This window comes from Coccinella septempunctata, chromosome 8 (genome assembly GCF_907165205.1).
Source record: "Coccinella septempunctata chromosome 8, icCocSept1.1, whole genome shotgun sequence".
Classification (NCBI taxonomy): domain Eukaryota; kingdom Metazoa; phylum Arthropoda; class Insecta; order Coleoptera; family Coccinellidae; genus Coccinella; species Coccinella septempunctata.
Window position 1 is genome coordinate 18,368,519 of NC_058196.1, and position 18,459 is coordinate 18,386,977.

At 35.4% G+C, this 18,459-nt stretch overlaps 1 protein-coding gene across 1 annotated transcript in view; it reads left to right on the forward strand.

The window, feature by feature from the left end:
* The first annotated feature begins 14 nt into the window (after positions 1-14).
* LOC123319075 (carbonic anhydrase 7-like) overlaps positions 15-18,459 on the forward strand; it is a 38,551-nt gene continuing 20,106 nt past the window's right edge. Inside the window, exons 1-2 of the mRNA XM_044905923.1 lie at positions 15-275; positions 16,518-16,691. Of these exons, the coding sequence (XP_044761858.1) occupies positions 191-275; positions 16,518-16,691 (259 nt within the window). The 5' untranslated portion in view covers positions 15-190. The remainder of the gene's footprint in view (positions 276-16,517; positions 16,692-18,459) is intronic.

The following is an 18,459-nucleotide window of genomic DNA, read 5'->3' on the forward strand; positions in this document are numbered from 1 at the left end:
AAACTGCTTTTCATAAAGTTGGTAGCACGAGTTGTTCAACCGCATCATTCAAATTCATCGCTGAAAACAGTGAAAACATTAGAAGCGAGCGTTCAAACACTAGTCCTCGTACGAAACGAGAAGCCAGAACGTGAGCGATTATTCGAATCCTCGTTGTGTTTTGTTTATTTAGTGCGCTATTGATATCATTATGTCAACACTTCTGCTCACCCCTGGATTGAAGAAGAACGAATGCGTATGTGAGGATGAAAGGCCCAGAGTAGAAACACCTCCAGGTAAATTCAAATTCTTTTTTTAGGGGTGGGGAGGACTGACCGAGGAACTGACGATTTCGATCGATCTCGTGATAATGATTCATTCGACCGCGGGAATTTTCATTCAACCATCAGGGTCGAGTCAAGAATGAGTTAACCTCGTATGATGAACGGTCATTCGAATTCAGAGTAATAAATTATTATCTAATTACATTTTCTAAAAAATGTTGTTCTGTAGAGTAGAAATTTTTCTTCTACAGGGTCGGTGTTCGCTGAGTGACTGTATAATAAATATACCAGGTGGCCCACCCTAGACGCGGCGCTCATTTTGAGGGAGTGAATAAAGATATTTTGAAAATCTTTTCTTGTGGTGTGTGGGGTGTTCAAAAGCACAATTTAAAATTATTGTCATATATACAGGATCAAGATATAGACCAAAGTTATACTTTTCTAAATGTAACACTCTGTATTTGACCTCAAAAATGGAATGACGAGCTCAAATTATGATGTTATTTTTCAGATCACTTTATACATTAGAAGGACCATTTATGAGATAATGGTGAAAATGGTTTACTAGTTTTGAATTAAAAATCGAAAATGGCTCAGAAACTATCTGGTTTAGATGTAGGAAAATCTTATGAAGATAGTTTCGAAATTAATTTTTTCTACAAGCGTGCGCGTTCAACCTTTTTCCCGCACGCATTTCAAGTTGCAAAGAGTCACTTTTCCAAAACGTGCGGGGTTTTTCCCGCACGCAAATCTTATAGAATAAATTAAATTCTATCATGTCTCTATGCACCGAACGTCAACGATGAGTAACCCATGGTAACGACATGCAGAATTACGTCTGTCATTATATATGAATTAATCAAATGAGATATGATATGTTTCGTGAAATGGAAACATTTAGATATTTCAAGCGCTTGTAGAAAAAATATTGTTCCTAACTCTTGCGGAAAGTGTCTTGCCCGCACTCAACTGCTTACCCGAACTCTGCTTCGCATCGTTCGGGCAACGGCAGTTTCGTGCGGGCAAGTATCACTTTCCGCACTTGATAGGAAAATAACTATTTTCTACAAGCGTGCGCGTTCAACCTTTTTCCCGCACGCATTCCAAGTTGCAAAGAGTTACTTTCCCAAAAGGTGCGGGAAAAACGCCTGCTATTTCTTGCGGGAATGGATTAGCAGGGGGTTTTTCCCGCACGCAAATATTATAGAGTAAATTAAATTCTATATCATGTCTATGCACAGAACGTCAACCATGAGAAACCCATTGTAACGACTAACGACAGAATTACGTCTGTCATTATATATGAATTAATCAAATGAGATATGATCTGTTTCGAGAATTGAATATATGTATTTATATATTTCAAGAGCTTGTAGAAAAAATATTGTTCCTAACTCTTGCGGAAAGTGTCTTACCCGAACTCAGTTTCGTGCGGGCAAGTATCACTTTCCGCACTTGATAGGAAAATAACTACACTATTCAACAAGGGTTCTCCCACCTAAGAAATTTATATATTTTTTGTTAGGTATTCCTCACCTTATTACAAAAATAATAGTACTTACGTTTGTTTAGCTCCCGTTCTCAAAATAAATGACATTCGTGAATTGTCCATGTTCGCACTTCTGTACCCTACGATACTTTATAAAATAAACAAACTATTGAAACAAGTTCAGTTTCTGGCAGCTTTGAATGACTTTGAAAAAGAAGCCGGAGTTAATTTATAGAAGTGACCAAAAATTTTCTTGGCAATCACAAATCTCCGCAATATGTAAATATCGTCAAAACGATGTTACAGGCTCATCAAAAAATGGGATGCAACATGTCCCACCTAAGAGATTTATATTTTTTTTGATAGGTATTCTTCACCTTATTACAAAAATAATAGTACTTACGTTTGTTTAGCTCCCGTTATCAAAATAAAAGACATGCGTGAATTGTCCATGTTCGGACTTCTGCATCCTACGATACTTTATAAAATAAACAAACTATTGAAACAAGTTCAGTTTCTGGCAGCTTTGAATGACTTTGAAAAAGAAGCCTGGTTGTCCTTTGTAGAGGTGACCAAAAATTTTCTTGGCAATCACAAATCTCCGCAATATGTAAATATCGTCAAAACGATGTTACATGCTCATAAAAAAATGGGATGCAACATGTCCTTAAAGCCCGTTTGCAACAGCCGAGAATTCTATGGAGAATTCTCTACAAAATTCTCGCAAGAAAACGGCAGAGATTATTTTGTATGTAACTGAACAGAGAATTCTACCGAAAGTGCGTATGCAACGGTATATAATTCACGGCGCATGAATTTTCGAGCAAATTCTCTAGAGAATTCTCGGCTGTTGCAAACGGGCTTAAAAATACACTTTTTGCAATCACATATTAATTTCTTTCCACAAAATATGGGAGCCGTAAGTGACGAGCATGGAGAGCGATTCCATCAAGACATCACGTCATTCGAAAAACGCTACCAAGGCAAAGGGGAACCCTCTATGCTTGCTGATTATTGTTGGTCCATCATTAGAGAAATACTGGAGTCGTCCTACAGCAGAACAGACAAAAGATCTAAGCGATCGGAATCTTTTACACCATTGCAAATATTGTAATGCATTGTTTTTGTTAAAAATCATGAATATAATCATTAAAAAACAACAAGAGCTAACTTCCACTTTTTATTTATCGTGCGTTTATACCTTGGCTACGAAGATTAAAAATATATATATTTTCCTTAGGTGGGAGAACAAAGCTATAATTTTGTCGATCAGTGCTATTTACGTTCAACGAGATATAGAAATACCGGGTATGCCATTTGAAATAAGAAAGTTTTCGACGATCATCAACTACAAATGTCTACAAAATTCTGTCTGTATCGCTGGCGTAACTAGTTTCTTCATTTTGCTATTTAAAAAAACTCCATATTTTCGTCATTATTTCGTAAAGGGTGCTTCTGGGCTATAAAGTACATAATAGGAGGAAATTCATCATAACTTGAGCTTGCTATTAAATTTTTGAGGTCAAATATAGGGTGTTATATTTAAAAAAGTGTAACTTTGGGCGATATCTTTTTTTCGAACACCCTGTATATATGACAATAATCTTAAATTGTGCTTTGGGACATCCTACACACATCACAAGAAAAGATTTTCAAAATATCTTTATTTACTCCCTCAAAATTAGCGCCGCGTCTGGTATGGGCCACCCGGTATATCAAAAGTATATCAATAAGGCGAATCTTGATCTCACTTACAAATGTTGGATATATTTCCTCATTTCATATTTACAGGGTGATTTATGTTTCTGGTTCTGCAGAAAATATGTATCCTGCCATACAGCATCGGTGATTTACCATGGTTTCAATTTAATTTTCGTACAGTTGAGAACTGCCCTCAGATCGACCAACTATCAGTATCAGTTGGAAATTCCAGGTGCGGACAAACTTTCTGTTTTCGTTAAACCAAAACAAACATCCTGTATATACTTCCTTGTTACCGCCAGAGCCGTGACGAGCACACACTCTTTCAGAATCTTTTATGTAATGAATAACCCCATGTCACTTGAAACGGTACAAGCCATTTTACAATTTAAAACAGTTTCATCAAATCAGAAAATATATAAATTCACCCGAAAATAATTTTATGAAAAAACTAAAATTCTGACAATTAACCAAAAATAGAATAACAATAAATCATCTATTATTCTCCTATAAAGAAATAATTCTTTAAGTCAAATATGGACATTAGCAAAAAGTCTAAAAGTGCCTATACACGCACCGGCGAACTGCAGTCCAGGACTGCAGATACGTAGATCTTCAGTGCAACTGCACAACAGTTTTTTGGAGTTTCAGTTTAAGTTGACAGTCTTGGACTGCAGGTCGCCGGTGCGTGTATTGACTCCTCTTAAAGCTCTATCTATATCTATATATCATATACATTCACACGATTGTGGAAACTGTGGTTTTTTGGACAAAACTTAATGAAAAATTGTTCTCCAGTTCTGAGGGAGACTGTATTGGCATTCAGACTAATTCTATGTAATTATTTAATAATCTGTAAATGAACATCAAATCGAAGTTCTTTCTTCTCACAAGGAGTGTTTGCAGTCCCATCATATCGTAAAGATTATTATAATTTAACTCTCACTGGGAATTTTGAGCTTAGAAATTTCTTCTGTACCCTTTCTAGCTTGTTACTTTACTGTGTAGGTACATGATAAAATGGTGACCACACAACAGTAGCATATTCTAATATGGATACCATATATACCAATTTAAGGTGTATCAGAAGTGAATAGAATATACTGAAATATGGTCTTTGAGTACTAAGCAAAAAGTTCTGACAAAGAGTTCTTTCGTGTCTCGAGCACAAAGCACTGGAATTTCACTAAATACTGATTACCTACTAAGCGCTTCGTGAAAGTAATTCGATTTTTTTAACACTAAAAGCTCTTTGTTCAAGAACTGTTATCGATGCGATTTTTTGTATCTAATTGAGAAACCATACCTTGTATAAAAAGTGAGTCTTTGACTCGCACAAATATTTTAACAGTAGATTCTTGAGGTCAAAAAAAACTTTTTCCCTATACCATTTTTTTCGATTTGGCGCTGATAAAAGATAAAGCCATTTCATTCGAAAAAACCGTTTGTGACATTTTTTTATGGTTTTTCAACAGCCTGTATATTTTAAATCGAGCCGATTTGGAATAAATGGTAAAGGAAAAAAGTGTCTCTTTCGGCCTCAAGAATCCTTTGTTAAAATATTTGTACGAGTCAAAGACTCACTCACACTGTTTATTATTCAAGACGATACATTATTGATTAATAAGAAGCAAAAAAAAATTTATAAAGAGAAATTTGATCTTCGAACCGTTCCATACTTCTACAGTTTCAAGATTTCGTATGGGAAAATAATGATTTCCATAGCCATATCAAAATCTTTATCTTCATGCGAATGATACCATTTGTCTTTGTCTAGACACATGTTCGTATTGGTGAGAAAAGAATTCACATGCTTATATAACTTTGAAGCAATAAGAGCATAATGCGCTCCCGTATCAGTCCTATCACTTTTTCTGTCAGAAGTTTTCACAGACGTTACTGAATCTGACTATGAATATTTTATCGAATATAGTCCAAACTTTCAATATATTTATTACCTCTGAAATCAATACAGGTTCGTAAGGAGACAAGTCGTCTATCTCTTATACAGGTCGATTCAACGCTATGGCCTTTATCAAGACGTTTATGGAAAACTGCTGAAAATTTGCATGTGGTGGTTTTCAACCACGAACTTTCTCCCAAGAATATTTCATATTCTCACATTCGATTCGGTACTTAGTAGAACAAATACATAGACATACAGACATGGACTGTGCCTTCCCTTCCTATCTATGCATGAAATACGGTCAAAAAAAGTGACAGAGAGAAACGCACGTCGGGAATGCAGTTGTCTCTTTCTAGAATATCGATTGGTCCACACTCACCTCCATGTGAACAAAAAAGAGAAGGTAAATGCCCGACCATCATTTCTCTCTTTCTATAAAAAAAGCCAATTTCATGCTGACATTGCTCAGTCCATGTCTCTATGTCTATGAACAAATACGAGAAGTTAAGGGAAATTGAATAGGCTGGATGGCATTCTCTGTGAGCTGTCTCTGCGCATTCTGACTGTAATTAAATTTGTTAATTTCTTGCTATTTTCAATTGAATTTAGGATTATGGAGTTATCCTAAAGCTATAACCAGTCATCAGTCATCTAATTTTCCACAAAGTAGGTCCATTTTGCATTTAATTTCGATTCATTGGTCATAGTTACCAAATTACATTCTTCAATTTGACCGTTGAATTAGCAAATAATTGTTATAACTATAGTTTTATGTGCAAGTACTATTTACTGCCTTTTGGGTTATAAAATTTATCATTGGAATAACGGATATGTTTAACGCATTCTCTAACCTAATGGATATACTGATATTCGAAATCACCAAACTCATATAATTGATCAATTCGGAAAAATGGGTTATTACCATCTTAAAATCCAAGCCGAAGGACTAGCACAAACTATTCAATTGCCTGGATTACTGAACCAGGAGAATAAGGATTTCAGGGAAATGTATTTTACAGGAGACGTGGAGGATCATTTTTGGTTTATCCCAATTATTGTTCTGGGAGAGTTGGACCTCACAATTGACCATTATAAAACACTAGCTTCCCTTCCTGGCTCTGCATGGATGGCGTAACTATTGGAAAAAAAATTGACAACCCATCCTCGATTTCTTCTTTTTGTCACTCAATCGGAATCTTCTTTTTCTCACTCAATTCCGCGAAACCTGGACAGACATCTGTTCGAGAATCAGTTCTTTCAATTGTCAAAATCCTTATAAAATATACTCTATGACTGCTCAATCTGTTGTAGGAAATATATATATATATATATATATATATATATATATATATATATATATATATATATATATATATATATATATATAATAGTTATTTATATAGATCTGGATCTTGTTAGGATTTCTTTTTAGGGGGACATTTCATAGAAATATTCTATTCTGAGGAGATCATTAACAGGGCATTTGAATTCAAGGAGCGATACCATATATCATAAAATAATAGATATGAAAACTATATTGATTGTTAAATACTGAAAAATGGAAAGTTTGTTTGGAAGAGGAAGGAGGAAATTTTGGATAAAAATTATTATGAGTTTCTACTTTATTATTTATCCTGACGATACCTATAATATTCAAAATTTTGTTGATTCATCTATGTTCTACGAAGGCCACGTAATATTTCAAAATTATTTTTCGTAAAATTCTGACTTTAAAGTCAGAATTAAGTTAAATTCCGAGTGTTTCACATTCCTTGGTTTAATTTTGATGAAATATAATGATTAACTGCATATTGCATTCATATATTTGCAGTGGGCGAAAAACCATCGTATTTTTGCACCATATGTCGTGATCACGACCCGACATTCCATTAATTGTCATTACGCCGTTCATGTGACAAGAAACACTATAATTTCACGCCTTTTTTTCGCTGTGACCTTTTAACTAATTAAACGCAAAGATATTTCATGTACTTGCTGAAATAGGATAGCCAGAATGTGGTTTGTGATAGATATTCCACGGATTCATCACAGAGCATCATCTTGGAGGGCCCTCTACGTCACCAAAGAAACTTCCAGTTATTATGTATACGCTTCCTCGAGCCCATTTTTTTCTGCTTTGTGTTCATTATTTTCAATTCACATTTATCTTAAATAATAGATAATAATAGCCTATCATCATTTTATTACATGGTCCTTCGTGCTGTGGTGTTTGTGTCTCCACGATGATTGACAAGCTCCGACGTTGCATCGCACTACGAAAAAGCGCTTTGCATGAGATAAGCGGTCTGCATCAGTTGGCTGCAGACGCTCAAACCAATAAAATACTATTAGCTAAATTTAGAGTACAATATTCTAAACAAGTTTTCAGAAGACAAAGGGGATTTTTCTAGTTTTAGGGACATATTCGACGATATTGTGCATCGCAATAAAAAACTACAACGAGTAGAGAAATTTAATTACTTACGTTCCTCTCTGGAGGAAAGTCCATTAGATTTGATTAGGAGATTGAATGCCACTGCTGATAATTATCAAATAGTTTATGATAGTTTAGTTAAGAGGTATGTATATACCATATACCAACCCTCGAGCACAAGCTCGCGCTCATTGGCTGAAAATTGGGAATTTCCCAGTCTTGTCTGAAAATCCTATACCATTACGTGAATTGTTAGATACATTCGCTGTTAACTTGAAAAGTTCAAGGAACATGAATGTGGCTGTAAATTGTGATATTAATTCAAGCGCTATCAGAGTCTTCAATATTCATAATGATTGAAGTAAAGGTTTTAGGACTCATCTAAGTGAATAAAGGAACTACTCTATTTTCTGCACCAAGCTTCGCAATTTACTCATTTTGAGGGATCAAATGAAGATATTTTGAAAATCTTTCCTTGTGGTGTTTGTAGGATGTTCAAAAGGGTGTTCGAAAACAAAGATAAAGACCAAAGTAACACTTTTTTAAATGTAACACTCTGTATTTGACCTCAAAAATGGAATGGCCAGCTCAAGTTTTGATGAGTTTCTTCAGATTACTTTATAGCTCAGAAGCACCCTTTACGAGAGAATGGCGAAAAATCGAAAATATGGGTTTTTTTAATTAGCAATTAATGAAGAAACTAGTTACGCTAGCGATGCAGACAGGATTTTGTCGAGTAGACAAGTTGGCTATTCCTACATATTAAAGAAAATTTCAACTCTGGAATATATAGAGTGATCATAATTAATTCTCAAACATCAACTACAAATGATCGTCGAAAACTTTCATATTTCAAATGGCACACCCGGTATTTCTATATCTCGTTGAAGGTAAAAATTTTCGATTTTTAATTCAAAACTAGTAAACCATTTTCGCCATTATCTCGTAAATGGTCCTTCTAAGGTATAAAGTGATCTGAAGAAAATCATCATCATTTGAGCTTACCATTCCATTCTTGAGGTCAAATACCGAGTGTTACATTCAAAAAAGTGTAACTTTGGTCTATATCTTTATTTTCGAAGATCCTGTACATATGACAATAATTTTAAATTGTGCTTTTGAACACCCTACACACCCCACAAGAAAAGATTTTCAAAATATCTTTATTTAATCCCTCAAAATGAGCGCCGCGTCTGGGGTGGGCCACCCGGTATAATTCTCAGATCAAAACACAGTTATATATCATTACCCTCTGAACATCACCGAAAGTGAGGTTAACTATGTGACTGTGTCACTTTTTTTAGCGTATTTCCATTTTTTCTTATCTCGATCATTTCGCGTATCAGTCTCTTATGATAGTTATTTTTCGATTTCAAGACTTTTACATTGTCAACATCAGCTTTATGATCTAGATTATGGGCATGTATTGATCAGAGCACACCTTTCATTTCCACTCCTTATATCAGATTTATGGTGGTATTCTGCTTTCATCTGTAAACCAATCTGTAACTTTTCATGAACTTACAGAAAAATTACAATTCTGAACGGTTTTTAGTGGTCTATAGCTTACAGGAATCCGTAACTATTTAAGATAAGTAGTTCAGAAGTGACACTGTCAATGAGATAGTGACAGAAAGATTTCCAGAATTGCATTATTTACGAATCTGTCAATCTGAAACTTACAGATCGATCGTACGCTACAGATTCGTAACTTACGAATGAAAAGCAGAATACAACCATTATGTTGAGATAATCTACTTTTCACCCACTGCGAAGTCTGAAAGATATAAACCTTATCACGTTCCAGGAAACCTATTTGATATATGACGTTACTTTTCAGCGGTACTGGAATCGGATCATTGATTCTACTGTACAACTTCCCAACTGTTTTTTGAGTATATGTTGCTATCTGTACATTTTCATCTCTGAAGATATTTTTTATTTATTTTTTGTTAAGTCTTTTATATTTTATGAAATAATATAATTAATTTCATATCAGTTGTTCGTGTTTGCTGTTCATTTTTATTTATCGTTATGTTTGATGAATGCAATAGTTTTTTTGTCATGCCAGCTGGATAAGAATTCTGCACCAATATTTCATACAATTGTTTTGAATCTTGTTTCTGAAATGTGCTATGGTAGATTTTGATCACCCTATTTTTCATTGGTTTTATGAAATTGATTTTTATGTTGATATTATGGTCTGAAAAATTAGCACATGATTTTTTTCTGCACCAATTTAGTTTTATTAAATTTATCTCTCTGTGTACCTTTGTGTCCAGAAATGGTACGCCACAGTCTATATCCTCCTCTTCAACCGTAAACTTTAAAGCATGATATTCATTAAAACATTTTACTAAGTGATTAATTAATTTACATACCTAATACCATTAACGTTGTAACGTTACCCAATAAATCCGTTCATATGAAAGATAATATTATTCTTTTGTCACTCGATTTGGATAAAGTCCTAAATGTGCCAGGTGTCAGTCCGATCAGCCACGCATAGTTGCGTCAGATATTTGAAAAAATCGCAGCAGGAACGAAATTTATTTTGCAAAAGTCAACATTTATGCTTTGGTTGTCTTAGTTTATTTCATGACAGCAGAAGCTGCAAATCTACCACCTCCTGTCGTAGATACAGTAGTCGAACGCATCACACTACCTAACTTACATTCACATTCTACTCTGTAATCTGTGCTTACATTTCGATTTTCGAGCATGGACCAAGCCAAGTCAACGCGGCTGAAGGCGGGTACAGACAGCATGGCAAGATTGGCAAGCCTTGGCGAGAGTTTTATCGAACGTTTGTAGAAACATTGGTTTATTCTCGATATTTGTGCACCGACAACAATACATACGTCAGGCATTTCGAGGAAAGTGAGAAGGCGAACGTTGAAAAAGCGTGCTTCATTAATGCTTCAATAATTGTACATGTAACGGACATTTCATTGGATATAATATATGCATTTTCCATTTTTATGATAGACGTTTTGTGGATCCCAAATAATGGGGTACCTACTTTTCATATAAATTAAGGAACTCTGTAAAGGCATCATTGTTCCTGTTTTCGATCATTTCCATTTAAAAAAACAATAATAATTGACAACAAGAATCATTATTAATTCCCATGCAGTACTCACCATACACGACGACACGACTTTTTTTTGGTGTAGCAGGGGGAAAATCTGCAAGTCAGACGAACCACCTTCTCCTGAGGGGGAACAAGTGTGGGGATTCTCACTCTCCTGAGCTCGAGACCCACTAAAAACCTTTAACTGCTTCTTGAACATAGGTTTCGTGCTGGGATTTATGTGTTTATCCTCCATTGGATAACACATTGGATTTTTCAATAAGTTTCTGTTCTTATTTTAATCTCTTTTTATTAATAATATAATAATAATTGATCTCCTGACCTCCTTCGGTAAATTCGCATTCTCCTTTTGTCTTCCTCTGGGTCGTAGTCCACTAGTCTCCTGAGTTCTTGATTCGGGTGGTTTTTCGCTGTTTCGAATAATTTCTCTGCTTTTCTGTTCATGAATTCCGTTATGGTTTCCTATAAATCTGTCTATTCCTGACAAACCAAGGTGCATCTATTGCACATCGTAGCAGCTTGTTTTCAGTGGCCTGAATTCTTTTCATATGGCTCTTTAAGGCGAAACCCCAGGCAACTGATCCATAAGTCAGTTGAGGCCTAGCAACGTCTTTAATAATCTTCAATTTTGTCTCTTTCGACATGTGGCTTCTTCTTCCTATCACAGAGTAGAGTCTATTCATCACTGCTTTCGTTTTGTCGATTGCTTGTTTGATATGACTTTTGCAAGTAAGTCCTTTGTCAAGCGTTATTCCTAAATATTTGACTTCATTTTTACAATCGATTTCTTCGCCGTCAACTTCTAGATTCATTGTGGGTCGCAGTCTTCTCTTCTGAAGTAATATTGCTTGGCTCTTTTGTCCATTGAGCTTGATTTTCCACTTTATGCACCAGTCATTTGTTTTGTCAATCGTTTCTTGTAGAACTCGTTCTATTACTTCTGGGTTGCAGTATCGAGTTGCTGTGCATGTGTCGTCAGCATATAACGTTAGCATGGTTCTTGGATTCTTCGGAATATCCTGAAAGTATATGTTGTACAGAAGTGGCCCAAGCACTGACCCTTGGGGTACTCCAGCCTCTATATCTCGTTTCATCAAAAATTATGGTCTTCCTTATCTAATAAGGGCAACCTACCATAAACCATTCAATTTCGTAGAAATTGTTAAAACACCTTATAATATCAAATATGTCGTGTCGTGTTTACGGTGATCAAGTCAACTGGCGAGTCTCAACTCTCAACAAGTCCCTTCGATGTGTGTTGAAAATACCGCTTTGTAGGCGAACCCTGGCCAGCGCCAGCGTTGGCTTTGCTTTTCAATAAAACGAGAAAAGGCACAACGGTTTAGCGTTGTGTTTGATTCGTGATCTAAGGTTTCCATTATTTCTCAGAAAAGCTTCTCGGCCTTTAACATTCGTAGTTGTCCAAGTGAGACTTTTATTAATGGGATTGGAAATCAAACGCATTTGAAAAATTTAGGCAATGTTGAGGTTTTAATTTTGAACGCTACTATCTTGCCGAAACTATGCGATACACTTCCTTCATCTAAAATATCGCGTCAATCTTGGCGTTATTTAGATAAGTTTGAGATAGCCGATGATAAATTTCATTGTCCCGCCAATGTTGATGTTTTATTAGGGGCCGATTTTCGACAATTTTTCTTGATAATCATATTCGAAGTTAAGACGAAGGTACAGATGCGCTCCACACAATATTCGGTTATGTTTTGATAGGTAAAATAAACAATAATACCCCGATTGAATGGGTTCATTCATTATTTTGTGAAACTCATTTCGTCGAGGATTTGAATAGATCGATGAATACCTTTTTTGATTTTGAATCGGTTCTACATTTTGAAGATATCGCAGATACGAATATTTGTGAGGTTATTTTTCCGATAGTCACTATAGAAAGAAAATAATATTGACGATACGTCGTACCACTTCTATGGAAGTAATACTTTCATTTCAAGACTTGGCTGTAAAACGTTTTTTGTCTTTGGAGCGTCGGTTATTGAAAAATCGTGATTCACACAAAGAATATTGTTCGGTGATAGGAGATAAGGAGTGATTCGAAATCCTTGAATGACTATCTTTATGTAGGTCCAAAATCGCAAACGGACATTGCAACAATTTTGATTAGTTTTCGGTTGAAGAAAGTCTGTTTACGGTGGACATAAAACAAATGTACCGTCAAATCTTAGTGGTTCCTGAGTTTTCCGTTTTTCACCTTCCGACGATTTAATTGACTTGCGGATGAAAACCGTTCCTTATTGTATGAATAACGCCCCTTTTCTAGCTTTGCGCAAGTTGCATCAACTCGCCTTGATGAGAGGAGACATTTTCCTGCTGCATCCGAAATTTCATGAAGTTATTGGCAAGAGGTGGCTTTGAGCTTACGAAAATGGGCAAGTAACGAGTCCAAGTTTTTAGAAAATTTCTGGAGGTTTGAATTTCATTCAATCCTCTTTCTTTTGAGACGGGATAAGACGCTACAATAAAAATTTTGAGTCTCTTTTGTGATTTCAATCACGATTTGAATCACGCTGTTACGAAACGTTTACGAAATATCCAAATTACCCGGAATCTTTGATCCTTAGGGATTTCTTCCCTATGTCACATCTCTGTGTAAGCATTTAATCCAGCAATTATGGAGGTTAGGGCTTGACTGGGATGACACATGAAGTGAACTTGTTGTCAACCATTCGGATTCCTCGGTATTTCGACCTTGATTTAATAAGTGATTCGGCGGAAATCCACGCTTTCTTTGAATTTTGGAATTTAAATATTAATGCAATACTTCATGCAAGAGATTAAATCCATGTTACTACAATATTGCTCACAGTTGCTTGGGAAACTTTGAACCTTTGAGCTAAGTTTTCGTGGGGGCAGTTTAGTCTAAGTTTCATTAGGCACATCAGCAACTAATCAATTTTTGGAACTTTTTCCACAGTCCAGTCCATATAATAATTGATTGGAATATTACTAGTAGTAATATTAATGAAATGAAGCTTTGACATCTTGGTAAACCAGTATATAGCTTGCAAAGGCGATCATTACTTTGAATTTCCTTAAAACTGAAAGGTCCACCTCTTACTTCACTCCTACCTAAGTTTTTCTACCTGTTGTTTTAGAAAATAAATCTCTGTTTCTAACAGGGTTAGGTTGTTGAAGTTGGTACGGTCGACCTAGAAGATCCTGGTTCAGAGGCAATTCTGTAAAATATAAAATAAAGATGGACTCAATGAAGTCTCTTTGCTGAACATATTCAACAGGCATTTCCGTTTTATCTTCACTCGATTCTGTTGCGACTTCGGAGTTCTTTTTTTCTTATGTGATGGAAATTAAAACCATCTTTCAATGTTGTGGGAAACTATCACAGGATCGTTCTTTTTTTTCCTTCTGGAAAATGGCATTAACACAAACGTGCGCCAGTTCCTGGTTAAACATCTCGTCTAAAATTAATGAAAATAGAGGTGCTGGATGGTCAAATATTGAAAGATTATATGATAAGGAAATTCACAATTATTACCTCACAAGCTCAATCCACCTATTTCGCAGCTTTTTATCCGTAGGAAATGAAAAAATCCTATAGGTATCTTTGACCTTATAATGTTTACAGTCAGGATCCCAACAGATATCTAACCATCTAAAACAAATTGCAACGTGAAAAATATGTATTCTTTAGCGTCTTCAAATACTTAACTTAAAATCTACTAGAAAGTGTAGATTTTTGCCAGTCCGAGCTAAGATGTTATCTTTTATAGCCTTGTGGCGTTGATCTGTCTTACTAATTGAAAATATCTGGTATCTCGTGTCTTCAAATGCCATTTTATAAGTTCTGCCGTCTTTTCGACGAAAGTGGAAACTATTGTGATATTCGTTCAAGTGTTCCGGCAACACCCCAAATTCTGGTAGTCTTTCTCCCTTTACGCCTTATACTGATGGCGAGAAAGTCTCCTATGAAGTATTTATAGGGGAAAAGGTACATGATTGCTCAACTTATTCAAAGAACTTGTCGTTTATATACCTTCAAATAGCTATTTGTGCAAATAAATTAGAGAAAATGAGAATAATCCGAATCGCCGTAATATAAGTAAAATCACTTTGGATCTGGAACCTACGCCAACGAGCTACGTCACACTGATGCGCCGCGTTCTGAGTACGCCGTTCATGTGACAGCAAACGCTACAATTTTCCTCCTTTTTTCGTTGTGACTTTTCACTGATGAAACGCAATGTCATTGTAAGTGCTTGCTGAAATGAAATACCCACAGTGTGGTTTGTGATAGAAATTTCACGGGTTCGCCAGAAAGCATCATATTGGAAGGCCCTCCACCCTCCACTGCGTTACCAAAGAATCTAAGATGCTAAGTACGCTTCTTCCCGCCCATTTGAATTCTACTTCGTGTTCATTATTTTCAATTTATCTTCTCGATAATAGATCACGGAACGCGCTTTCATCAATCCCCTATAGAAATACACCCTTGTAATTCCGGCCGCTATCAGGTGGGATCGATATTTAATAATTCTTAATAGTCTATCCTCATTACACCCAGTTCATTTGAAGTCGAAATTTTATTCACATCGGAACCGATACAGTATACAGTATAAATGCACAGGGTGCTCTACGACGACGTAGATCATTTCCCCATACACAGAGGGATTGATGAGAGGTTTTGTTTTCGTAATACAATGTGTTGCATTTTTAACGAATACTACAATTCATTCATATTTTATATTCACACATTTATAATGAATGTTTTTTTTATATACAGTGTATTTCATAGTATAATTCAACTTTCCCAACATGAGGAAATCATAGCAAGGTTATGAAAATCCTATACAGTCTATTTATTATATGACGACTCAGAATACAAAATGTTTTATACAAAACTATTTTTTCATATGTTTAGGATATTATATGAATCAATATTGTACGAGAGCTAGCAATATTGAAAGAACAAGAATTTCAGGAAGGCTGACTTTTGAATATAGGATTCCTTAAACTCACTTGAACAGAAAACGAAACCTCTGCCAGTTGGGACATGTTGCGTTCTCTTGTGCGCATCGCTTTTTTATTGATAAAAAACATGAAATTCCACTTATTTTAGGAAGATTTATTTAGCTTCATTGAAAATGACAATTTCTCAATTTTCGTTCATAACTCAAAATCTATGAACGTTAGGCTAGATCTGTTTTCAGTTTTAGATTACTCAACAAAAAAGAGCAATGTGTTATCAGTTTTCTTCTAGCTGCTATATAGTTCTCGAGATCCCTTCAGTAGACAACGAATTTTGCCCTCCTTGTACAGTTAAGTCGAAAATTTGGGTTTTTAGACCTCAATTTTGACTTAAATGGCTCTGCACATTTATTGTTGATAGTTTCTTCTGGAAGTTGAATCTTGAATCGTTAACATTGTGGATCTCAAGCCCCTTTTCATTTACATTGATATCACAGTTAAAGTCAACACAAATGTAGCATAAATTTTTTCATTCATTTCCGATTTTCCGGGAAATGAGTGAGACTTTCGCAATAAATTGTATTATGAAAAAACCATCTTAGTTCCCCTTGTATACAGTTTAAGCATTTTGCCATATTCAAATCGATATATTGTATATTGTTGGATTTCAGTGGAAGATGAGGATGCACACATTATCATACCAGAATGGCGTTTGCAGAAGGTTCAATCACCAATTGAGTTGACACACGACGAGAGCAATGAGTACGATCATTTCGAACCACTAGAATTCCATGGTCATTGGGATCAAGGAGGCAGAGCCTTCTTCACTAACAATGGATATACTGGTGAGTAAATCCTACTTTTAGGTATGTTATGCATATGTTACCGGCAATGGGTAACATTCAGGTATTCTATGCAACACTTATGCAATGTTGGAAATGCCTGCTGCGTCCAGGCAATGTATAAATTATGAATGTTGTGGTCCATTTTCAATACATACTTTATCTGGGTATTGTATACAGTAGCCACAGATTGTATACAATACCTGTTGGTCCGCCGGCAATGCGTTGATGGAACGTGGAATCCGGTCTATTGTTAAATTTTATGTGAATAATTACCTATTGAATGTTGGACAAATGAAATAACTCGGGTTTTCTCATAATTCAGTTCATTAAAATTGATACTCAGAGGGACATCGGAGTACTTGTTGAAAATCCTTATTTCCACAGGGTATTTTATTAATTTCAATACTAGCTGACCCAGCAAACGTTGTTCCTCCATAATTGGGGAATATTTGGTACATAATTGGAAATTTTAAACTTGCACAATCGCGATGTATACATATGGTACTCTAAATTAATTAGGTGATTAGTGATCAGTATCACTAATCGCTCAGATTCGAAACAATCGATTAACTGATAACCGAAATGCTGTTCATTTAAGAAATGGATTTAATGTCTGTGAAAAAATAATCAATAAAGAATTATCAATTAATTTACCATGAAGGGCAGACTACCCAACATACCTGCAAGCGTAATTGAAATTCTGTCTAGTTTTCTTGAATGCTTAGAATGAAACCAATGGGCATTCTAAAACCTCTAGAGACAATATCATCAATGTGATGTTCAAATGATAACTTTCTATCCAAATTAACCCTTTGGTCCTTAACGACTTTTACTACTTCTAAAACTAAACCGTTCCAAGATAAAGAGAGTGCTGATGATATTATAGTTCTTTGTTAATGTGGTACATTTGCATTTAAAGATATTCAAAGACAAACAGTACCGAAAGCAAAATTCATAAATTCTATTGAGGTAGTCCTGAAACCTTCTGGCATCATCCAAGTTCTCCAAGTCGAAGTACATCTTTATATCATCGGCATCGGCATGCTAGAAGAGAATCATCTATATTCTATAAATATCATTAATGTACAAAGTGAAAAGTAGAGTTACCAAGTGGGAACCTTGGGGTACTCCCTAATGTCTAACACTCAGGTATGACCAGTGGCACTCCGTGAACATTTATCGTGGGTCGGCAGATTGATTTTTCAATATAGGTATTCTATACGTATTATATACCTTCTTCATCAAACTACACATTTTCGAAAAAGGTTTTGTCATGTTTTGCAAAAACAGCTATCCTGGTGTGATAAACTTTTCACCACAACAACTAACAAATCAACTAAGTCCTGTGTTCCACAAAAACCAACAAATTCTTCAACCCGATTTCTGACTACTCAAGTAAATTATAAATAACTCTAAAGGGAACGATCAAACCAAACACCCTTTACTCGCAAAAGAAACGAAAACAACGTTCTATTCACAAAAAACAACTCAGACGACACAAACTGAGAAGGACGCTTGGCAGAAAACAAACATCATCACTCATGTTCAAAATCGAGGGAGTTCAAATTTTGTAAAAAAAAGAGTATTGGACTGTATAACCAGATGATTGAGTTGGAGATGGTATTGTAAAAACATTTATTGTTTATCGTTCATAATCATAAAATGAATAAGTCACCTGCATGAAGCTAATACAGTAATAAAAACAAATATAAACAACATCTATAGACTCAGACAGACATTATTCAACTAAAAACAGAGATAATCCAGT